This window comes from Melospiza georgiana, chromosome 13 (assembly GCF_028018845.1).
Source record: "Melospiza georgiana isolate bMelGeo1 chromosome 13, bMelGeo1.pri, whole genome shotgun sequence".
Classification (NCBI taxonomy): Eukaryota; Metazoa; Chordata; class Aves; order Passeriformes; family Passerellidae; genus Melospiza; species Melospiza georgiana.
The window spans coordinates 10,745,800-10,771,001 of record NC_080442.1 but is presented as its reverse complement, the minus strand read 5'-3'; the positions used below and the strand labels follow the sequence as shown (position 1 = coordinate 10,771,001).

Sequence of the window (25,202 nt, the reverse complement as noted above, 5' to 3'; positions counted from 1 at the left end):
CCAGTCTGGCACTGCTGGCACTTACCCCCCCTCCTCTGTCTGCTTGTGAACATAGGCCAGGATGTCTGCAGCCCTGCCAGTCCCTTCACACACCACCACGGGCACGGGAGGGCTCTCCTGAAGGAAGTCTAGAACTGTCAGGATGACGTTGGGGCCACCTTCAAACACAAGGGCCACCACAGGCACGCCTTGGCCAATTCCTGGAAAATGGCAAAGATAAAATCCAGACAATGCTGTAAGTGTATAGGGAACACTAAGGCCAGTTTTACATATTTAATAAATTAGGTTTGTCCTATTGAATTAGCATTAAAATACTGTCTGCCAGATGTTAGCTGTTGGTAACGCACAGTTTCAAGCACTTTATGTTCTGGGCTGGGACACAAGCACTGCCAAGCTGGTCAATACAACAGGATACAATCTACAAAACAGAAGAGATTCCTCACAGAAACATTCATGAACTAATGCAGAAAACCGAAGAATTTTTCTTTTTGAAGCTCCTCTTCCAACTTCCCCCCATAATTTCCAGAGGTGACAACACATACACAGTTTGAACACAGGTACATGGGAACCCTCTACTGATGGGAAATATTCCAAGAGCATTCCTGTAAGGGTCAAAGTACATGTGTTGCTCCACAACTGGGAAAACACCATACTGCAAACTCTGAAACTGCCAGCGTCAAAACCATTAATTAATCAGACCAATCAGGACTTCGTGACAACACCATTAATTAATCAGACCAATCAGCATTTGGTGACAAGACCTGAAGTGACTTATATTTATTTTTACAAAGTAAATAGACAACTTCATTCATAAAGGATTCCTCTGTGGGCCCAGAGAAATCATAAATCTACCAGCAATAACTAGGGTCCAGAGCAGCTGCTGAAATTTGCAATTTAAGATTTGAAGTGTAAACAAAAGTTTAATTTATTTTATTTTCTCATTCAGACATTTGGTGCAAACACCTTTTTCATTAAGCCATAGTAACAACCCTCAGGCACCAGAATTACTTACTTGCATGGATCCGTTGCAAATTAATAGTTTTTTCCAGTTCTCTTCGCAGTTTAACTTCTGCTCCATACTTTCCGACTGTTCCATCATCCACCAGAATGAAATGGGAATGGAGGTTATTTAGGACGTTTAGTTTACTTAATGGATTTAACAAGGTCTGATATGGAGCAACCACCTAAGTGCAAGCACACAACAAATGTCTTTTACTTGCACAGATTCACACTTGTTTCTGTGAAACTTAACTAGACATGAGAACTGGTGGCTCAACAAGAAGCACTGACACATATAAGGAAGCACTGACACATATAAGCATGCCTTGGATCAGGATACACCAACAGCTGCAGCTCTGAACTTGGTGCAGGGAAGCAGATAATTGTATCACTAAAGGATGCTGTTCTGAAGGGTGACAAAGATCCTTTGAAAAGGATGTCTTTGGGGAAAACTTGTGACTTCTAAAGACTCCACATCAAAATTTTTCAACTTATTATCTTCTCTAAATGTGAATTCTCTGTAATACTTTGGCATATTTGTTATTTGATTCAACAGTATCAGTGGGGGAGGAAAAAGGATTGTACTTAAGAACAAGCTCCTCCTGTAGCACATTTGCATTTTGCAACTTGTTTACAGTAACGATCTTGCACAAGTCACAGATGTCAGTGTATCTTCATAGCAAAGCAAGTATTCCAATGATGCAAAGCAAGGGAAAAACATGCTTGAGCAGATGTGTCAGAAGTAAATGAGGTAAATCATTATTTCAGTTAGGTAATTCCTTCTTACATCTCTTCCAACAAGGTCGTTTCTGTTTTCAATCACTCCCCACGGAGCAATCCCAATAGTGCAAATCTTTCGAGATGATCTGGAAGCGTGTTCTCTTAGAGCATCACCAACATGTTTTGCAACACCTGTTCGTGCATAAAAAATATTCCAGTGCGTTGAATGGCACATTTTACTAGGAATACAAATATTTATTTAGGTGTTTAACTGTTTTATTTAGATAACCAGGCCTTTAAGGAGCTGGAAACTTAGTGACACACTACCAAAGAAAAGGCACTGTGCTACATCTACTAGGAGGAAACCAAGTCATTCAACAAAACAAATATTAGCCTAGCAAGAACTAAAGAGTTTCCAGCACATTACTGTACCTTTTAATCACATTAGACTCTTCCTTTGTTTCAAAAGCAAAACCCAGAAAACAATCAAGCAAACAAAACAAAGCCCAAAACCCAGCCCCTCTATATCTTATTTCTCTTTTCAATACAAAAGAGTAGCCCACTTTCAAATACATATGTTCAAAATGCATTATTTTCATTTCATTTTACAAACTCATTCAAATTTCTTTGTTTTAGGATGTAGCAATGCATCCACACATTAAATCTTTACGCTCTTATAAAACTGCAATCCAGTTAATTGTGCACAACCTTTGCTAGTTCCTTACCTGTGTTCACTCCTCCAGTTATAATCCAGGCCCCTGTGGTCACTGCAGCTTTGATAAGACCTTTGCCAAGCAACTGTTTGATGCGTGGGTGAAGTTCAAATTTCTGCATGCCCCCATGGACAGATATAACAAGCTTTGGCAACTCCATCTGCCATTCCTTGAGCATAAGTTGCAGAATAGCTTCAGGCTTAGTGTCATATGACAATCGCACATACTGCAGGCACAAGAACAGAGTTAAAAGGTTCAGATGTGTAAAAAGAGGAACCAGGATGCATTTCAGGATATATTATCCTACTCCTGGCTATGGAAACTGTAATTCACTTTCTCAAAACACAGTAGATGCAATAAATGCACAAGCTTCCTTTATATCCTCAGTAGTCCAGATGTGACAGTTTTGAAAGCAAGTCTTGGAAAGGAAACAACTACAGAAAGATCATGGTATTCCATCCTACTGGCAAAGTGACCTAGGAAATGACTCTATGAAAGCACTGGATGATCTCTAAATTAGATGAAATTCAGAAGTATCTATAAAAGCTCTGCCATCTGCTGGGAGAGGCTTTTGTGTCCCCTGCAAAGAGTTGCAAACCAATTGCTTGGTTTTCCTTCCCTGTTCCTGGTGGGAAGGAAACCTACATTTTTCAACAGAAAACTTCAAACCTGGCAACTTTTTAACACTATGTTTAACAGCCTAAGATTAAGTAGATGGTTGATCAGCTACAATGCTGACACATCTTCAAAATGAGCTACTGAATAGAGGAGGGGACTGCAGGCAGAAATAGAACCCTTCCTGAATGAAGTTCTAAATTACAAAACAACACTACACCATTAAACTGGTTTCAGCAACCCCACTTGCACTCTGCAGAAGGAAGCAGAAACGAGAGTGGGCAGCCTGGTGTTTCTGTGCTCCTAGAAAAGAGCTTACAGCAATTTTAAGCTACACTAAGTACAAAGGAACCCATACACTGCTATTAAGAACATGAAAGAACAGTGCCAAGGGCCCTTCTCTCACAGAGATGATCTGACCTGGAGCACTGGACTGTCCTTGGGGCATCTGCCAGCTGCAGAAAGAACACAGCTCCTCACTCAAGCACTTTGGTTTGACCACAGAAGTCACACTGTACAAGCACTCCCTGTAGCCGGTAACTGCATAAGCTTTAAATAATTTCTACCACAACTAAAAATCTTTTACAAATAGAACTTAGAAAGAACTCAAATCACAACAAAAATGCTAGAATAGAAAAGGGCTCTGGTTCGTCACAATAGACGTATTAATATTTTCAGCCTTCAATTTCAGAAGTTGAATTAAGCATGGTGAGAGTAAGAAAAAAAGAAACAACAAAACATCATACATGCCTTAGCCCTGTAAGAATGAGAGCCACCTTGAAAGTTGATGACACCATAAGCATCAGTAGAGGTCTGTTCTGTGTGTTTTTCCACGGACCACTCTTCTATGTCCTGGTTGTAGTTTTCACCCAGCTTCACATCGGAGTATTTCATGGCCAGGCTGGCAGTGAAACAAGCGTGTTGTCTGACCAGGCGGCCACAGCAGCACCTGCACCCACACCGGGGACAAAGCTCGGTAAATACTGCCATTGCAGGAGAAAAGAACTGCCTTTATTGACAACAGCAACAGAACGGATTCAGAAAGCAAAGATTCTACACATTACATAAACCTCTTTTCCAGAGTGAGCCTTGTTGTCATAAATATTTACAGCAATAGTCAATTACAATACATATTATTATGCAAAATACTGAAGCTCACTAAGGCAGCGAGCTGCAGGCCAGGAGAAATTACTTCTTTGAAGCCAAGTAATTTATATAACATTTATAAATCTGTGACCTACTTATTGCAGACAGTTCTTTAAACATTAGTTATATTTATTTTACATCTAACCTTTCACCAACTTGTCACTCATAATATTGATCAAAACTTTTGAAAACCCTACTATGAAAGCACTTCATGAGAAAATATTCATAAATATTGTAATTACAAAGACCTTTTTACCTGACAAGTTGCTGACAAATCTGACATCCTGGAAGGCATCTGTAAGAAATATTTAAAGATATGACTTAAACTTCTCACATAATTCACACAATGAGCAATTCACCAACAACCATAGGCCATTCTTAGAAACTGAAGGACAAATTGTGGTGGGAAAGTTGTAAAGTCCATTGTAAGCTACAAATAGCTTAAACTGAAAGGGCAAGTGTTGAAGACCATTCTGTTCCTTGTTAAATGCTCTGGAAATTTTAACAGCTTCCTAATTACTTTGTTTGCATTTGCAAATTTTCCATGTGCTGCAATTGTGGCTATAAATTGTAAAAGCTTCTCACGTCACATGATTTCAAGGAATGTGGTGAATTATTTACAATAATTTGAAAATTCTACAGCATTTAGTTCCTTTTCTGTTTATAAACAAAGTACTGAAATGAAAAATAGCAACCTGCCCCAGTATAACAAGAGATTTACAAGTGTTTTTTAAGGAAAAGAGTGAAATTCTCAGAAGTTTTCTCAATCTGAGAAAAAAAGGGTTCTCAGCTGCTGTCACATATGTGAAGTTTAAGAAAAAAATGGTGATTTTAAATCCATAATTACAACAGTAAATATTACAGGGGGACAAAACTGCCCAAAAATACCAACTTTAAGTCTATTTCCATTTTGTCTTTATTTTATCTGTGACATAAATGTCATGACTATGCATGTCAAACTCAATCCTTGTAGGAACTCTTAAATTATACCTGTAACACTTGGTGAAAGTCAGCTAGATATGCACTAGAGTTAGCACTAACTTGCTTGATTTCACACCTCTAAGTTAAGATAAGGTAAAAACAGCATGTGAGATATGCTAAATATTCTCAGCCTCAGCCTCCCCTCTAGAAATACATTACCCCATTTTTCAGCCTAGTTTTTTCTCCTTTAAGAACTTAAGGATGAAATATTATTACACATCATATGAAATCTGAACAGTTCCCATTTATCTGTTTTCCCTAGAAGCAAGTATTTTTCCAGCCTTTATTATTTTTTTCTAATTTTCTCCCCACCCCAATTCTTGGTTTTCTTTATTCTTCTATGAATTCTTCACCCTTTTTTTCTACACTGTCAGGTTGATTTTCACACTTCACCCTACACTTACAATGGTGTTTTTTAAATTCCAGTAGAGGACATCTCTATGAGACTCTCTGACTTCAGAAATTTCTTTTTCACACCCCCCTCACTATAAACAGATCACAGACATCAGTAGGAGGAGTGGTAAGAAGCAGCAAAGGGAACAGGAGAACATTTTTTTTGGAGATTTCTGCAATCCTAAACTCCTTTCAGAAAAAGAAAATCCAATTCACAGAGCAACAATGTCCAGTCACAAAAGCACAAACCCAAGACAGTATTTCATACAAAAATCTAGTCCAACACTCAAGAAAATACTGACTTTTTAAATATTAAAGAGCAGCAATGAGTTCTTGCATCATTTCTCATTTACCTGTGGGGGTCTTTTGAACTCGGTATAATGTACACACACTCCCTCTTCGTGAAAGTATTTTCTATCCAGGATTTCTGGGACTGAAAAACAAAGAATTTAACAGTATTATAAAATACAAATCACATACCTTTGCAATGAATAAAGCTTTTTAAGGAAACAAGAGCTAGAATATGAGGGGTTTGCTCTCTCAAAAAACTAACAAAACCATGTATGACCTTAAAAAAGCATCTCACACAACTCTCCAAAGGTTGAGATAACCAGAATCATTATGTAATTTATACATAAATCATCTAAGATTAGAAGTAATATTTTTTAAAGCTAACATAAATAGCAAGATTTTAATACATAAATAAATATATACCCAAAAAAAAAACAATCCATAAACAATTTTAAGACACACTGTTACTCTATCTTGCTAAGAAGAAAAAAATCAGGTAAAATTTAAAAAAATTACCCGCCTAAACTGAGATAATACTAATTTTATCTATTTCTCTCTTTAAAATTTTCATCTTGAAACTGTGGGTAAGAAAAGCTTTCTAACAACACAGGCAATCTTTTCAACTAGCAATAAATAGGTCACAACCTTTGTTCTTCATCAAAACACTTTTCATTCTAGTAAATAAAATTAATTGGGATCTCTGAACTGTGTTGTAAGGTTAAACTTGAAACATGTTCTGAAACATGAAATTTCAAATGCTTACTATTCTAATCGCTGGACATAATTTCTTTCAGTTGCTTTAAACAACCACATGAACATTATCTCACATAATTATCTTAAGTTAGCTGCTAAACAACATCATAATGTGTAACGTCTATGTCATGTTTCAGCAATACATTGGGAAAGACAGACAGGACTTTTAGAAATTAAAAACATGAAAAAATCTTGGAATGCTAATTTACATCTTATGCAACATTACATTAAATCCTTACTGAGATGACATAAAAATTACTTCACTGCTAACAGCAATGCTCTACATTTACATTTTACCTTTAGAAAACTTTTATTAATTTCACAGTTGTATTTTACAAGAAAGGGGAAAGACTGATGGATATTATTCACAGGTATCTAATCAGAGGTCTGCAGAAGTGATGAAGAAATTAAGATTTTTTTTTTAAGATTATAAAAGAAGCTTAAGCAAAGATGGATGAATTTTTCACTCACTGTAACTTCAACATCAGTTTAAGATTGTAACAGTAAAACATTATCAATTTAAGATAATAACAGAGCATTACTTTAAAACTGCAGTAGTTTAAGCTTAACTCTGCAGGTCTTGCAGAATATAAAAAGATACAGAAGGGTAATTTAATACTTAGATGTTTCAGCCAGCTGGCTAAAACCACACCTTGAAGCAAGACATCACAGGCATAACATGCTAGATGTTAAAATCCAAAGAACATAAACCACAAGCAATTGCGTCAATTGCTGCACGCAATATTGTTTTATTATTGAGTGGTGATCAAAGCTGGGGACAAGGACCTCTGGCTCACAATGTGCAACACCACTTTTCATAATAATAACAATAATAAACACTTCCCAAAACAGAAAAGAAAAAAGAAAAAGCCCCCAAAATAAAACAACTAACCATTCATTAATTTTTCTCTTAAAGAACGTAGCTTACCAAGGATTTCTCTCAATTTTTCAACAGTGCAAATATTGTCACATCACTACTATTTTATCAGTCACCTCAAGTCAGTTATTTATGTAGAAGAAGCTCTGTATTGTTATTAAAATGTACTTGAAACTTCTTGGTAAAACTAGACTCCCTCTAGAAGCATGGCTGTATGCTGATTAATCTTTATTGCAGAAGATTTTATACAGAATTTGCTAATTCCAGAGTCTTGTTTTCTTTTGAGAGAGGAAAAGAAAAAAAGAAAAAAAAAGAAAATACAAACCAAGAAGAGAAGAGAACTGAGTGAAAGACAATTCCCATAAATGGGTAAAAATCACATTAAAAATGCAGGAAGTATTGCCTTTCATGTAAATAAGAACAATTATTACATAATCTTCCTGTGATGACCAGAAAAAGGAAGATGCTATGAGGACACTGTTGAGCATAAATTAGTTGCAGCAGTTACCTCTAAGAAATACTCCGCATGAGCTAAAGATTAAGTTAAAATAGGAGATCCAGTCTGAAGTCAAAAATCAATATGCAAGTTATCAGACTGTCTAAGAAAAATTGCCTACTCTTATTAAAGCTTTTTCATCATCTGAACAGGACACACAACCCCACCCCCAAACTGTTTCCAGTAAGAGGCAGCTCCTGCTGCTCCAAGTGCTCTGTTTTCCCAGTGTATTTTTAGAAGATGCACTTTACACCATGGCTCTGGGTAACATGGGTCAGCAGCCTTTCAGCAAAAGGCACAAGCAGCATCAACATAGAAAGATCTACTTTTCAACTATTTACTTTCTTTCTTTTCAAAATTGTGGAAGAAAAAAACTTAGCTTCCCATATTCTTCCCTGTGCATTCTCAATATCTCAAGCTAAATAAAACACTATTTTAAATAAATGTGTTCTCTTCCAACAGTTTCAGCAGTAGTGAAATAATTCTAATTGCTATCTGAAACAACTTACACAAGTATTTGCTGAACTACAAACTCAAGAGAACATGCCTAATTATTTCCAACTTCTGGAAGTATCTAAATGCCAAGATAATCCCATGGCCTTTTGTAAAAGGTGGAAGTTTTACCATTGCCATTTTATTATTAACTATGTTTGACATAGCAATAGCATTAGCACTCCAAAGCCCCAATAACAGAGATTATTTAAATGTACCTACTCAAGATTCATGTTATCTTTACTGAAATTCACACTGGATAACTTTAGCAAGTCTCTTTGTAGAATGAAATTTTTACCACAATCAGGTTTTGTATACAGCAGGTGAAAAAAGAAAATTTATAAAAAAAGAGAAACCATCCCTGAAGTACAGTATGAGATCAGGTCTCAGAAATAAAAAACAACCTCTACCACTCTCCTCCCTTCAGCTCATGTGTTTCTAAGAGCCTCTTATTTAATATATTAAAATAAAAGGACAATTAAGTTCCAGCAATTGATGCATTGGCAATATGGCAAAGCCATTGTGAAATTCTCAAAGTTTATTCAACAAGTTTGGTCTGAATTATTTTCTCTATAGAAAGTAAGTCTGCCTGCTTGTCAAGATCTCAAAATTACTTTCATGATTTTCAAGTAACATAAAAATGGCAGGTATAAATAATACTTGTAGCTGGCAATCCTGAAGTTCTTCATGCACAAAGGGATCCCAGTTTATTTTTTCCTGCTCTGTTGTGATACTGTGTACTGTTGTAAGATAAAAAGTTACAATATTGTAACAATATTTGTTACAAAACTAAAATTTCACTTTTCCCAACTATATTGCCCTGCAGCCTGCCACAGTGCATACCAGCCCAGCAGTTCTTCTGACAGTTTTTCAATAAAGCTCCCCAGTGAATCAGCAAAGTGACCTGAATTAATAAATAATTTGCTAAACCATGACCTTTTTGGAGGGCTGGTAAAGGGGATTTTAGTTACTGATAGCATAGACTGAGCTTCAAATTTAGAAATCATATCACTTTCCACAGAGTCTCATATTTCATCTTTCAAATCTCTGCTTACACCATATGGCAGTTCAATACACACAATACTTCCTCAAGGAAAAGATCCGCCAATTTCATTTATCCTTTATTTAAAAACGAATATAGACTCTATAATGTTTCTCCACTACCTCAAATTTTGCAAAATGTTTATTTTCCATCTGGACAGAAGAAAATACAGGAAAGTTTTCAGTTTCAAGCCTGAAAACAAGAAGGCACAATGGAAACTATGTGCAGCAGGAACAGTCGTGCTAGCGCTGCTGCAGAGCAGTCCTGTCTGCCTAGGTCACTCATAGCCAACCAGATAAATTTCAAAACATTTCTAAGAGACATACTGTACTAACAATGTCCTTTATCTTGTCTATTCAAGGAATTGTCCACTGACATTGTTCCAACTTGAAGTTACTGCTCCTTATGTAACTATACATACCACAGCACCCTTCGTGACTTAACAGAGGATCTCTTATCTGAGAAACCCACTCCATTATCCAAGCACGTGCTACACCATGGGACTGACCTGTGATCCCTGCCCAGACAACCAGCCCCAGCCAGGCACTGGGCTCCTGCAGCTATAGCTGAAAGGCAGAAATTCCAGACAAACCTCTATCTCATTGCTTTTATGCTAGATACATTGAATAAAGCCAAACAGCCCTGATAAATACCATATTCAATTAGGTTAATGCATACCAAGTAGTTTAGAATTCAGAAAGCTTCTTGTGGGAAGAGGAGCCATAAATAAAATGCACCAAATGAAAAGTTTCAAGTATGTTTTAATAATGTTACAGAGCCTCCTCTACATGAATAGCTCACTGAAATGATTTCTAATAAGTGCTTCAAATCCTTAAGGCAGTAAGAACCACACTGCATGTAATGCACCTGGACTTGTTTTTAGGACAAATTAACTGAATTATACTGAAAATGTGCACCCCAGGATGAGCTGAGTAGCCAAGCCAATGTGTATGGGGGGCAGAGCTAGCTGAAAGACAGTTACTTCTATCTACCAAAGAAAACACTTAGAATTTTGTATTAAAGATACCAGCAGACCACATCTCAGTTCCTCAAGGAAATATTTATCACTTGAGGAAACTCTTCAAAACTTCAGCTAACAAAGCAAGTAAGCAGACAGAAGGGAAAAAAAGTTAGATACTTTAATGTCATATATTTGCTACCACTTGTTTTAAACTCTTGGCTCTGTCAAACCCCAGGCATTTAATTTACTGGCTCTCCCTTCAATTTAAAGTTACATACTTCTATAATTTTAGTTTGAGAATTTTTGCTTTCTTTTTTAAAAGAGAGGGGAGAAAACAAAGCATTTAGCCAGCTAGTATTATGAACTATATTTAAAAGACTTTGACAGAGAATAACAGTGCTTTCTGTCCAGACAAGGCACAACACACACAGAGCACCTACAAAATTTGTTCCTGAATCAGAATCTACAGTATCAGTCAACCTTAATTTTTTGTACTAACTTCTATAGAAAGTATGGATATGTGCAGTACTCAAAAAACAGAGGCTCAGACATTATCCCAATGCCAGAAGATATTTCTGCAGTGCTTTAATATATCCCTGTGAAGAATGTCACCCTAATGACAAGGACTGTGCTGCAATCTTAATTGTTGTTTAATCCACTACAAATGAAAATTTTTGCAAGGGTATTTTACCTGCTGCATCAGGATTACTTATTAGTCTAAAACCAGCTTCATTTACAAGAAGTTGGTTCTTTTCTTTTTTCCCCACATGCATTAGGGCATCTCTTGTCCCAGAATGTGCTCAGCTCAGACAGACAGACAGACAGACCCATCATGCACAAAAGGGGTCTCAGCTATGCTGAAGATCCTGTTCTCAGCAGAACAGCTCACCAGGCTTCAATGGACTCCTAAGAAAGCAAACAGCTCCCATTTTCTGGATTGAAAAACTTTTCTAGTGAAAATACCACCACAGTCCTGAAAATAGATTGTTTGACAGAAAAAAAAAAAAAAAAAAAAAGACTGGGTTTACGTTAAATGAAAACTGTTGAAGCAAGCAAGGAAAGAGGGCAGTCAGAGAAAGCCCTCTGTCAATTCTGCACATGGGAAGCAGATCTCAAGTGAGCCAGAGAGCAAAGATAAGAATCTTCCTCTCAATGGCTCCCTCAGTGCTGAAAACAAACCTTTAACAATCCTATTTTTTATTAAACAGTTCAGGAGATTTGCTCTGAACAGATTTCACAGCAATCCAGGTCTGTAACAGAGCAGCTATTGTTTCATCAAGTTCTTCTCTGATGTAATGAAGCCACCACAGAACTCCCTGAGTCCACGTGCAGTTCTGGATGCAAAGGGTAATCAGGATTTGTCAAAAGGGATTTTTACAGCTCTCTCAAACTTGAGGAAAATTATTCCAATCTGCTATTTGGAGAACAGGCTGATTTTGAGAGAATTATTTCACTGTACAATTACAAAGCAGATAATTCAGTTGTTTAGGGATAATATTTTTCTGCAGATTCATTTAATTAAGAATACCCTAAATTCATGAATAGCATTTAGCACTATGAATTGGTGCCTTTTAACCCTGATGCACAGAATAGAATCCACAGACCTAATATTTTTGGTATATTTTTACTACATTCAAACTCAACCAACTTTACCCATCTTGTTGGGAAAGTTATCTTCTAACTGCAATACAGGTCTTTCAGTGGAAAGCTCAGAGTAAATGCATATTTTAAAATAAATAATAAATTTATTTACTTAATAGTTTAAGGTCTGTGCTGTTCTGCAGTTAGACCAGCCATAAAATTACTCCTCTTTTTCAGAAAGTATTAAATTTGAAAATGCATACCCCATCCACACAAGGCATAAAATAAATATTAATATGCACCTAGAAAATATTTCACCACCGATTCTACAGTATGAGATAGCTCAGGTCACTATGGGATGAACCAGCAGTTGATTTCAGAAGCCAATCACCCACTGGTGTAATTTCACACTGGCTTTTTCTCAGCTGATGTAACAATAAACACCTTCAGGGTTAAGTGCCCAACTATACCAGCTACAGTAATTAAACTTGCCAAAACCAGAGGCTCCCTGAGACTGTGGCAGCACAGCAGATGGCAAACTGTTCCTGAACATGCCCTCAGAAAAGCCAAGGGGAAGCAAGGAGAGAAATGCATTTTCATTTTTATTTTCCAACAACTTTCATTGACAGAACTTGGAATTTTGGTAGGAAAAAGAAGATACAACAGAAGGTAAACCAGTTCTATTGCTGTGAGCTGAAGTAAATTGATTTCTAAATAGTTTACATTCACAGTCTTCTCAGCTAATGAAATACCAAGCTAAAAAATTTCACTCCTGCTAAAGAATCTATAAATTACTTCCTCTGAGTTCACAGACCAATCACATTTTGATGCATTCCATAAAATATTTCAAAGTGTATACTGAAGTTATGACCTAGAAGCAACAAGCTAGTGAGTTTAAAAAGGAGATGAAAATAATTCTTTACTCCCTAAAACTTAACTCCATGGATGAAAGAAAAGGATAGAGTGTGTGGCTGTAACTACAAGAAATATAGCTACAGCTTTTCAGCCAACATTTTCTCTCTTAATATTCACTTTGTTCAAAACAAAATAAAAGTCAAACAAAAAAATCATGGCAAAGTACATAGGAATGTCTGCAAGCCTGTCATACAGTCCCTGCTTCTTTCTGATAGGGTTCCTCACTTGAAATCCACTTTTAATAATGTTGAATGACCCATATAAACCAACCTCAGATCTCTTGCATTTTCAAACATCGAGCCTCCTTTCCCTTCCTCATCCAGTGATACAATTGACAGCCTGCATGCTCCTCACCTCTGACAGCACCAGAGATTTTGCTGCAGCCTGTGATCATTCTGACCCTACCAGATGCAGATTGCAAGCCTACACACTCTCTTAAATAGGAGCAGCAGGAAGGCAGAGTCAGCATTCCTACTCACCACACACACAGAACGATGCCAGGTCTTTTTAAGTCGCTCAAAACATCTCTGTGGGTTTGAAGGCTGTGCCTGTCCCTGGTCCTTTCTGCAGGGACAGATGGACACTCTGTGCCGGCTGCTGAACCCCAGATCTACATCAAAGCACTCGTTTGGCTCAAACCTCACATTTCTGGCAAGTGCTGGGCTTACCCTGCACGTGCCACAGAGGGTGTAGGAACAGACAATCCTATAAACTCTGGATTTATTTTTGCAGGGAATGGGGCTTGGGGCATGGTTTCAGCAGTAGAGCCACTCACACAGTCTGGATGCAGTTGCTGTCCTCCTCCAGTGCCTTCCCCATTGACACAGGGAACACAAGTCACAGGTGCAAGAAAGGAGGCAGTGGTGGCCACCTCGGGGAACAGAGCAGTGGGAAAGGGCTCCTGTGACCAGCCAAATAATTAATCCTGCCCTCAATTTGCTTCTGCTTTGTTCCCTGATGAGAAACCTCAGCTCTGGCAGCCGCTGTTCCTAGACAGCTTTAGAGGCTGCAAACCCCTCACCTCGTGCAAAGGATGTACTCCAGCCATATCTGAGCTGCAGATTTAAGCAAAGTCCTCCCTTTCCAGTTCATGAAGTGCATGAACATCTGATTAATTCAGTATGTGCTGAAGCAAATTACAACTACAAAAGCAGACTGGAAGGGTGGATGCTGTTTGTCCTGCTCTACCACTTTCTTAGCTGTTCAATTTACAGATCTGACTTATTTTTCATGTCGTACAAAGAAAGACACTTCTCTATCATCACAGCAAAGATTCTGGTGCCTCCTGACTTAAGTAGGCTATTATTAACTCACTAGAGAAATGGAAACTTGTTATCACTAAGGAATTTTTGACATAGCTGGCCTCACACAACTCTTTGAACATCTATTAAAGAAATAAAAGGAAGCCTATGCTCACATTAATTATGGCAGATCAATAATATTTCTCTGAACAGCATGAGTGAGAAGGAAGAGCAACAGAACATACTAGTGGGCACATGATATAGGAGATGGAAGCAGACCACTGCTAAGGATTATGAAATTTCACAGAACCTATGTTTAGACACAGCATCAGGGAAAACAACTTTATTGTTAATATCAAAACTATTGAAACTAGGAAAGAGACCCATCTGCAAACCAAAGAGCCAGCTGAAACAGGTCTGGAAGTTCGGATTCTCCCTGCCTGTACACACGTGCACACCAATATTTGTTAGGCACAGTATTTGTTAGGCACAGGAGGGGAAGCAAATGTTTTGGTCAGCTCTAAAGTGATCAGAGTTCTTGAACAATTAGAATAAACTGGAGAAAGTAGGATGAGCCAGCATCAAAGCAAGCCAAAACAAGAATTTGCTATAGCTCACCTACTGCTGAATTACAAAGACTTAAGCATTTTTAAATGCAGCTCATAACAAAGAGCTGCTGGATTCAGTTACGCTTGCACTCCTGTCAAGACAAAGCAGCAGCTCCCCTCTCTCAGCCTGCAGCTGCCCAGTGCTGACTGCAGCCCCACCTCGGGGCACAAGAACCCTGACAGCATGAGAGAGACACCCATGAACCTAAACACTTGTCAGCAGATAAAGCTCCCCACTGAAACTATTCAAGTGGTTTCTGTTTTCTACGCTAGAAAAGCGCAAAGAAGAAACTTAACTGGGTTTGTTATAGAGAAATGTGAAAGCAGCTAATTACTGTTTGAAATAATACAATGTGTATTTAGGCACTTTTAAAAAATTCCACCCTGTTTTTGAGAGTTGTTTGAGCTTCTGATGCTTTCAGAGGCTCTTCTATGTTAAATACCACAATTCTAAATAATTACTCAGAAACTAAATATATTATTTTTAGAAATAAAGTACCCTCTTTTTTTTTTGTTTGCTTGGTTTGTTGGGTTTTTTTGATTTTCTGTCTCTTTTCCCAGCACAGGGGAAACAACTAATTAAATAATATTGACAGACCACAACACGACTTCACATGGAAAATGTTTTCTATTTATGGCAATTTCTTCCAGCATACTAAAAGCCAGTAAAACTCACTAATGCTGTGTGGTATGTGGCACAAAGGCCTGTCCAAGCTGTTCTGGACTAATACCTGGGACAGGCTCCTCCCTGGCCTGCTGGGAGAAGAGTGAAGACAATCATTCTAGAGAAACAAAAGACACCAGCAGGGAGGTGGAGGTCCTGGCAAAGCCAAGAAACACAGGAGAAATATTGGCTTTCACAGATGCAATTCTTCAAATGATAAAGTGAGGGTGCAGTCAGAGAAGACAAGCTGAGGAAATTCCTGCTCTGCCCTCCCACCCATTCTCCCCCACCTGCAGTTGTGCACTCTCCCTCTGGAAAACTGATTGAGCTCCCCAAACCAGCAAACTACCCTCAGGGGAAAAAAAATAGGTAGCTTTAATGTCAGAATGAACAGATTCAGATGTGAACTGGACAGAAAACTAAAGCACAAGACAGAATCACATAGCCATGATCAGGGTGGGGAGAAGGGAAGTAGGACATCCCCTTTGGTAGCAGAAAGACACTGGGTTGGCAGAGGAGCTGAGCTGATCTAAGCACATTGCCAAAGTACATCAAAATAATCCCCAAAAGCACACAGGCTCTAGGCACACAGGGAGAGACTACAGATCTATCACACAAAAAGATTTATTTTTTTAATGCACACACATCCTGATATTGAGGAAGGAAAGGAAGTTAAGACTGTATTTCTTTATTTCTCAGAGAGGTGTCAATGAAGCAAGAACATATTGCCTAAGGTCACATTCTGGAGGGGCAGATACCCTGTGTTTAAGAACACCATTCTCATCTGGCATTGAAGATTTGTTCTAATTCATGGTATAATTAACATTCAACTTCTAATACATTAATTACTAAAGATTTTTCTTGTCCTACATGCAAGATCTTTATATTTGTCAGAAAACCCCCAAAAACCCAGTAATGACACTCAAGAGGATAGTCAAAATTACTAACCTTATCTCAGCTGTGCTAATTTTTCTACATCCTCTTTGCAGAGAGAAAAGAGCTGCTCTGAAACCCCCCTGGTCTCCACTGAGCCAGCCTGGGGACTCACTGCCTAATTAGCTCTTGTGAATAATTCTCCCCTCTCTGCACATCTACCTGGATGCTGCAGATTGCCTGTGACCAGAAAACCTCCTCCTACAGCCTAGAACAGGATTCATCTGAAGGCAGAATAGCTTTGTTCTTGCACATTTTCTGCACCAGAAAGAAAGCACAGCTGCCTGAAGCTGACTGCATTGTGCTGTCCAGCAGAGTGCTGTGATGTTACCAGCACCAAATATTCCTCTGGAGGGCCAGGGAACACGGGGCAAGGCAGAGGATACATGCACACAATGACTGGTTTGTTAGCAGCCCTCAGCACCACAGAAGGTTCACCTGTAACTCAAGCTGGCAGCCCAAACCAGGACAAGGGTGATGAGAGGTTTCTGCCCTCTTTCCCTACATCAGCAACATAAAAGGCCACTTTGTTTCACTAAAGCATTTGAAACAATTACAGGGAATTTAATGGTGAAGAGTCACGGAGCTGCACACGGAGCAGTAAAATTTATACAGAAAACAATGCACACAAACCGTGGGTTTTCTACAGCTGAAAATTAAACAATCATTTTTCTGCATAAGACCTTTATAAAAGAAACCAAGACTAAGACAGATCAATTGCTTAATGAGGCATAGGCATAAATCCTCATCAAGAGCATTTCTGAAGTTGCACAAATGAGAAGGGCGAAGGTTATTCAAGTGGCTATTTCTGTTTTTCAGTGCCTCTGGCTGCAAAGCCAGTTGATGCCAGTTTAAGAGGTAAAAGTCCATCCCAACCTCCACATCTGTGCTTAGTGGCCCTGGCTGAGGGCAGGTGAGGGCTCACAGGGCTGTCCCCAGGGCAAAGCCAGGAACACCTGCAGCATTAACGGGGTCAGCAAAGAGGAGCCTGTGAAATCAGGGGGACTGAGCCTCCTCCAGCTCTGCAGCCAGAGCCATTCCTCACCAGACACTGCCACGCTCCTGGACAGCTCTCTGGGACACTTGTCAGCTAAGGTATCAGTCATTTATTGCTCTTTCCCTAGTGCAAGGTTACTAGCACAAGCAGGAGCTCCTTCAAGATGAATCTCTCCCAAACTCTTCATCCAGAAGATCACCTTCAGCCATATACACTCTTCTAATCTCCTTCATAAACTACAGCTGAAGTTAAAACTTTCTGTTTAACAGGATTCTGCAAACTACAGACAATAATGCAGCCAGGGAACACAGGAGAAACTGGTAAGAGTTTGACATTTAAAACATCATTAACTGCACCTACTCGTGTAGATTAACTGATTTTTATAATTGAAGAGAAAGTTGATTAACAGTTCTGTAATTACACAACTGGTATTTTTAGGCTCTAATCATGTGTCACTTAAGCACATGCATAATTTAACCTATCCAGGTGACTGAAGTTATGCCTAAAGACTTGCATGACCTGCAGCAGCACCAGGGACAGGCTTTGAAAGGAAACAGCTTTTTCAGAGTGGCTCTAGCCACAATCTAGAATACTGCATTACACTCACAACACAAAGCCAATCTACATGCAATTTTAATAATGTTTACAGCACCACGACTGCCTTTGAACCTGTCCACATGGCTGCTGTGCTGAGCCCTGGCACATACATTAGTAGAATGCAGCTTTGGTTTCTCCTAACTCAAAGAAACAGGTTCAGCTTCCTGAGAAAATCAAACAAGAATGGGAACAGCACTAAAAAGCAAATGTGCTGCATGCTAAGAACACTGGAAAAAAATCCAGCAATATTCTGTTACACGAGACAAGTTACCAGCAGTAAATCATTTCCCAACAGAAAAAACCTGATGGGAGGGATCAAACTCATCTTGGTGCAGCTCAGTCCAGAGACAGACTGGGGCACAGCACATCTGGTAAAAACAAGTGATCCTGAATCTGCTAGCACACTTTCAGAAAAGCAGGTCAAGAAAAACATCCTCTGTGAACAATGATTTAGATACAGGAGTACTCAAGAATAGCCACCAAGTGCTCACAGTACAATTACACAAGGCTAAAAAACAATTTGGTTTATACTTTGAAGAGGCCATAGAAGTTGGTGCAGCTCCATCCATGCCTGTGCACAAGACAGAGACCCAGAAAACATCCATGTGCCGTGGGTGATGCACAGAGGAACTGAACACTCCCTAATGCAACGGCACAAACCAAATCCCAGGCACCTGGGAGCAAGCTTCAATCCAGCCTCACAGCTCCTGTCAAGCCTGGGGTGCCACAATCCCATTTTCCTAAGCCTCTGCACATGATCCCAACCTATCTCATACCAGCAGCAGCATTTGTGCAGTCACATGGAAGCTGGTTCAGGGAAATGACCAACAAAATAATCCACACAAAAAAAAAAAAAAAAAAAAAAAAAAAAAAAAAAAAAAAAAAAAAAGGAGGTGATGGGAAGTTTATTCAATTCAGATCCCCAGTGACTGAGCACAAGGAAGCACAAAGGGACAGGTGAAAGGGACACAGCCAGGTTTTATAGGAGTTTTGACTGGATTACAACACACCTTTAAGAAGAGCTTTGGCACATATGGGAACAGCTAGCAAAGGGCCTGAACAGCAACCCTTACCCTGAGGTAATTACCCTGCAACACATCTCAAGCACTCCAGGTCAGTCAGAAAAGATATTGCCAATAAAATGAGTAAGAGTGGGAAGGACTGGGCTGCTAAATAACACTAGCTCTAGGACAGCCCAACTCTAGAAATTTTTAAGCACAAGTGCTTGTGTAATTAAGTTTTCCTAACAAAGCATCTGGAAATCCATTTGCAGAAGGCATAAATGTAGATTTGTCTATTAAACTTAAACTTTTACAGCCAAATTTTTCAAGTCCACATCTCACAAAAACTGCAGCATTACAGAAAAAAAATAGCAGACATTTGGGTAAGAATCATCAGCCAGGGATAGCCTGCAAAATTCAACCCAGCATAAGCCAGGGGACAGGGACTACGAAGTGAAAATTCTGAGCAGAGGTGACAAGAATCAAGTAGATAAGGTAAAGAAAATGAGTAGAGGTAAGTGGGAACAAAGCAGGGCACAAAAGCTGGGATTCAATTACAAAAACCATTGTGCTACCACTGACTGAGCTGTAACAGACACTTTCCCAGGCTTTGAGGATTACAGAGTTATGGTGAAATGCTGAACACCTAGATTAAACTCATTTACAGTTGTAACTGAGAAAATATTCTCAAGCAAGAATGATTTAGTGTAAAATAGCAAAAATATACTTCATTAATCACCCAAAAGGTTGTCAGTAAAAAATCAAACCAAAAAATTAAAATCAGCAAACCAGAACTTAATCGCTATATGCCAATTCTCAAAACTACAACTCCTTTCCTTTTTTTTTTTTTTTACATCTGCTCAGTTTAGCAGTAAACAATTAAAGGCAGAATCCAATAGCACTGGGAATCATGACAAAGAAAAAAAACTAGACCAGGCTGTTACAGATCTTGAAAAGGAGGTGCAATGCCCACCAAATCAAAGAGGAGCTGGTAAATTGCTAGTAAATTCCTATCAGTAAGTGTACACATTGGTAAGACTCACATACAGGTGCATAGTTTTCAAAAACTATAAACACACAACTACACTCACTGAACCTGTGTATTGGCCTGGTGCATGCTCCTTGCAAAACACATGATTTGCATTTAAACAAAATAAGCACTTGGTGTTGGACTGTATTTGATGAAAATTAGGGCTCTCCACAGACAGGCTGCAGATGAAGTCCCATTAAAGCTTCACAGAGGGTTTACCATAGCTGTTTCTGAAGTTAGATGACCCAAAAACATCAGTTGTCCAAATACATGCAGCAGAGTACTAACTTGATTACTGAATCAGCCTCTACAATTCTGATTTTCCAGCTATAGAAAATCAACAGATATGCCATCACACAAATCTTACTCCATCCTCTTTGAGCTGAGAACAAATGAAACAAAGATGGCTTGACATACATTAACTCAGCAATTGCACATTTGCAATACACACAGTGTTCAAACATTACAGAAATCATGACAACAAAATGCTCAAGCTAGAATGAGTTCGTACAAATCTTCAGGGAAAAAAACTTATACTGCTCTTAATAATATAAAGATTAAATAAACTGTGATGCAACTCTTAGGATTTTTTTTAAGAAACACAGAAATCCCCATAATTATGATTCAATCCAAGCCTACAATTTCAGTAGAATTTGAACTTTGGTTTAGTTAAGGGGCAAAAACTGCACAACTTATAAACCAAGCTTGAATGTGCTGTTGATTTGGTACCATACCCAAAGTTCTCCTTGGCAATTAACCACATCTATCTTACAGACTAATCCTGCAACATCCTTATACCATATGCTGTCAAACCACCTGCCACAGTTAAATATTCTGCCCTTTCACAAAGCAGTTTTCAGAACTACCAGCACCACTATTAGCAATACAGTTATTTTACTCCCTGTATTCCCCATATGTTCAGGACAGTTTTCACCCAATTTTGGGAAGGAAAAAGAAGTCGTATACAGCTTCTCTCTTGTATTTTTATATTTCATAATCCCATCAGAAGTGCACTGGCCTTTCCTTCTTGGAAAGAACACAGGAGTAAGAACTGTCCTCTGCTCACCTAGCAGCAATTACACAACCTGTGTGGTCCCTTCTTCTGTGCATAAATTATAATAGCTGGGGAAAAAAATCCAACTCAGGTTGTTCTGTGGGTCCAGCACACCTGGCAGTTAAAGCAAGTGGCTCAGTTAAAGAAAGTGGCTCACATTCTACATGCTAAGCAAAATATAGGTGTAAAGGATGAAGGAAACTCACGACTCCTCAAGAAAGCCAGCATTCCTTCCATCAGTGGAACAGCTGTGATGGAGACTGCTCCTGGCGCCCCACTGCTGCTCAGGGCTGTGGTCCCACCCAGTTAAGGTGCAGCTGCTCAGCTGCTTAATGACTGGCTGCTACCAAAAACTCAAATAACCACCTGCACATCCTGCCTGCCCTCCTGCCCATCCTCCCTGCCCCCCTGCACAGCAGCAGGGATGCCCAGCTAATCCTGTGCTGAGCCAGGATGGGGAGCAAAGCTGGCCAACACTAAGGTTTTGGGAGTTTACTTTTTCTGTTCTTTTGTTAGATTAGTTTTCTGTTACTTAAAACACAAAAACACCTACAATTTAAGCACAAGAAAAGCCAAGCTTCCCATAATAAAAATAACAGAAAGCAAAGATTAGACAGACCACTTTCAGTACTGGCTGTATCACGATACATGACACCAGCACCTCTATGTTCTCATTATGTGAGGAAAGCAAAGGGATTAAATTTAAAAAAAAGACAATAACAAGACTGCAGAGATTACAATAGAGGAAAGAGAGCTTCAGGCCAGAGAATACAAAGAAAGCGTGCAACAAAAGTTCAAGTTTACCACAGGTCAAGTGGAGTATTTTTTGTAGAACCAATGAAGCACAGACTCACTGGTCAGGGGCCACAGCCATTTGGCAGTATCAGAGGTAAAAAGTGACATAGCTTTAATAATTATGCAAGTATCTTATCCAAATACACACAGAGAATGACATTAATCAGTAATTTATCTGATGAAAAGTCAGCTGCTGAAATTTCAACCACTGAAGGTAAAATGCACCAAGACGGAATTACTCACAGACACAATGAACATCACCCCAAAACCAAAATCTCAATTCTGAAAAACACACACACTGATTTTACTATCACTCTGCCCTTAAAAAGGTGAGGGAAATTTCCTGCTTGTTTCAGGAAATAAACAGGGCATGTAAATATCACAGTTTCATGAAATAAACAGGGCATGTAAATATCACAGCCAACGTAGACGTTGCTGAAAGAAACTTGAAATTCCATAAGAAATAAATATCAGCTAAAAAAAAAAAGACAAAGACGTTTTTCAGGTTAAATATTTTGGCATGAGAAGTATAATTTCATATTGTTTTGGAATTTCAAAGCCTTACAATATAGAAATCCACTGTGAAGCCTTTCAAGACTGCAAAATTCTATCAAGCATCTCTCTTCACACACAATTTTTGACAAGTCCTCTTAGAGATTTATTTGCAACATTTCTGGTGTCAAAGAGCAAACCAGTAGAGCCAAACTCTATTGTGCCAGAGTCAGTTACTGAAGTTCAAAACAATAGTTTTCTATTTAGAAAAGTTCATCTGTCATGACTGTCCACAAGGATTGAATGGTTAACAGAAATGCACCTCATGAATGAGCCATGAAAGAGAGGCGTGAAAAATTTGGGTGTTGGTCCCAAGTTTCCAGGAAAGGGAAGCACAGCAAGTGGTGAAGATAAGGATGAGAAAAAGAGAGGGCTTTAGATGCTGCAGTCTATCACCAGCAGAGCAGAGAAAGCTGGGCTGATGTGGTAAGAGAAAATGGTAATGCAGCACGACTAGTTAGGCAGAGCCTCAAGGGACAAGAAAATAAATGAAAGTTTAAAACACAATGGAGCAACTCTCTCCAAGACAATCCACGTGGGGAGATAGATGATCTGATACAGATAGTGTGAGATAACTGTCAAATGCAAGGTGATGTTTCAAGGTGCCTTTGTATGACAAGTGAACATTACCCTTCCACTGCTGAGCTCAAGCAAGCAAAAAAGTATCAAAGTACAACATCAGGAAACCAAGGTACAAACAGTCCAAACTCAGCCTGAAGAGCTCCACATGCACAAAGATTCCCCCCTCCTGCCTTGAAATAGCAAAGTCAAGAATGGCCTCCTACCAGAAGGTATGAAGGATGATCTAGCAGACATTTATCTCACCCACACAGACACATTTTTTTAAGACTGAACAGCCGGAATTGCCACATTGAACGACTCATTCCTTAGAATAATTCCTGATTTAATGTTGGACACCGTCCAGCAATTATTCAAAGTTGCTAAATAGTCATGGAGCAGCAGGGAAATTTTTAGCAAAATGAGCTTGCATAAAATGTCCTATATTCATCTCAACCAAAACACCTGTTGAACAGAGGTTTCAAAACATTTGGTAAACACACAGCAAATATTAAACCCTGCAAACACACTACATTGCCAGAAAGGCTGCTGAGCCTCAAATTTACAGAACCATGATGGTTTAAATCAATCTGTACATTTCTAGGCTATGTCAGCACCAAAAAAAAACCACCCACCAGAGCTTAATTTTAAAAAATGAAATAAAATAACCCTAATCCTCTACTCCTCAAAACTAACCCAATACCAAACCACTTCAGGGAGAAGAGCAAGTACCACGCTAGTGGCAGATGCCAAGCACTCTTAAGTCAGAATGGAAGGTTGCATTTGCAGCTTCTTCCTAGAAGAGTGCTGGATTTGCAGTTTCTAGAAGAACACAACCCACATTTCCACACAGCTCACAGATACACTCAGAAATGGAAAATTCATGGGCACGAATCCCCATGGTTTTTAAGAAAATGCCGTGAAATAAAACATCTTTTATTTAAAATGAAACAGCATCTTACTAGAAGTTCAAGCAGACTGTAGAAATCCATATATTTAGACTTGTCGCTTATATTTTCAAAATTACTTGAAACCACTTGATGCGATAAACCACCCTAAATTTTTTAAATATTACGGAACAAACTTATAGGGACAAACAACCGTTTAACAGCCAGAATATAGAGCTGGATTTTAAATTGTTTTCTTTGCAGACACTCATACATCTCTAAGGATATATGTGCTCCCTTATGCATAACACGTTGTAACTGCAAAAATGAAATAGGTGTAAGGATGAGAAGGGAAGGACTGCTGCAGCCCAGAGAATACACCGTGCGAATTCCGGTTTCAGACCAGACCACCACGGCGAACAGAGGCAGCACTAACGGGGAGCTCTCGGTTCTAAGCGCTGCGGTGCCTCCGCTCGGGGCGCGGAGGGTGCGCGGGAGCGGCGGCTGCCCCGGGCACGGCGCGGACGGCGGCGGGAGCCTCGCCCGGCGGCGCGGGGCATTCTCGGCCGGCAGCTCCGGGCCCGCGGGCGGGAGAGCAGCGGGGGCGGCAGCGCGGAGCCCGAGCGTCCCCTCGGCCCGGGCAGCGCGGCGGCGGCGGGAGGCGGCCGAGACCCGCAGCAGCCGGCTGGGACAGGTCTGATCCGGCGGCCCCGTCCCTGCCCCCTCCCCGCCGGGCGCGCCCGGCCCCGCCGCCCCAGCACCCCCGCAGCCCGCGGCTCTCACCATTCTCCTCAGGGCCGGGCTGGGTCTCGGCGCCGACTCTGGTTCTCCTCCCGCCGGGCAGCTCCTGCTCGTGGTTCGGCGTCGGCGGTGGCGGGGCCTGTCTCCATCTATCGGGGCTGGGCTCGGCGGCAGCGGAGGGCTGGGTGGGGAGCGGCCGGGCGAGGACGACGCTCCGGGGACGAAGGGAGGCGCGGGACGCGGAGGACGGCGCTGGTTCGGCTCCGCACCGGGACTCAGGGCTGGCGGCGGTCTCGGCCCGGCGCCTCTTTCTCATAATTGTGCGACTCGGCCGGCGGAGGAGCCGCGGCGCTGCCGCGTCAGCGCGCACCGCCCCCGGCGGGAGGAGGGGGCTGGCGGGGCGGTGCTGCCCGCCCGGGTCCCCTCGCCGAGGGTGTGAGGGGGCGCTCGGCCGTTCCATAGCCCCGGTGAGCCCCGAGCGGGGTCCCGAGAGACCTGGAGAAGGCGTCAGCGGCTGCGGGCGGGCAGGCGGCCGTGCTGCCCTGTGCTGCCGGTGAGGTGAAGGCGGA

The 25,202-nt window shown here is 40.2% G+C and overlaps 1 protein-coding gene across 1 annotated transcript in view; it reads right to left on the bottom strand.

Annotated features, from left to right (window-relative positions):
- The window catches only part of TRPM7 (transient receptor potential cation channel subfamily M member 7), a 51,624-nt gene extending 26,693 nt beyond the window's left edge, over positions 1–24,931 (bottom strand). The window contains exons 1-8 of the mRNA XM_058033137.1: positions 24,676–24,931; positions 5,921–6,000; positions 4,450–4,488; positions 3,798–3,996; positions 2,445–2,658; positions 1,787–1,911; positions 1,013–1,184; positions 26–200 (exon numbers count right to left, since the gene is read on the bottom strand). Of these exons, the coding sequence (XP_057889120.1) occupies positions 26–200; positions 1,013–1,184; positions 1,787–1,911; positions 2,445–2,658; positions 3,798–3,996; positions 4,450–4,488; positions 5,921–6,000; positions 24,676–24,678 (1,007 nt within the window). The 5' untranslated portion in view covers positions 24,679–24,931. The remainder of the gene's footprint in view (positions 1–25; positions 201–1,012; positions 1,185–1,786; positions 1,912–2,444; positions 2,659–3,797; positions 3,997–4,449; positions 4,489–5,920; positions 6,001–24,675) is intronic.
- Between the last annotated feature and the right edge of the window lie 271 nt (positions 24,932–25,202).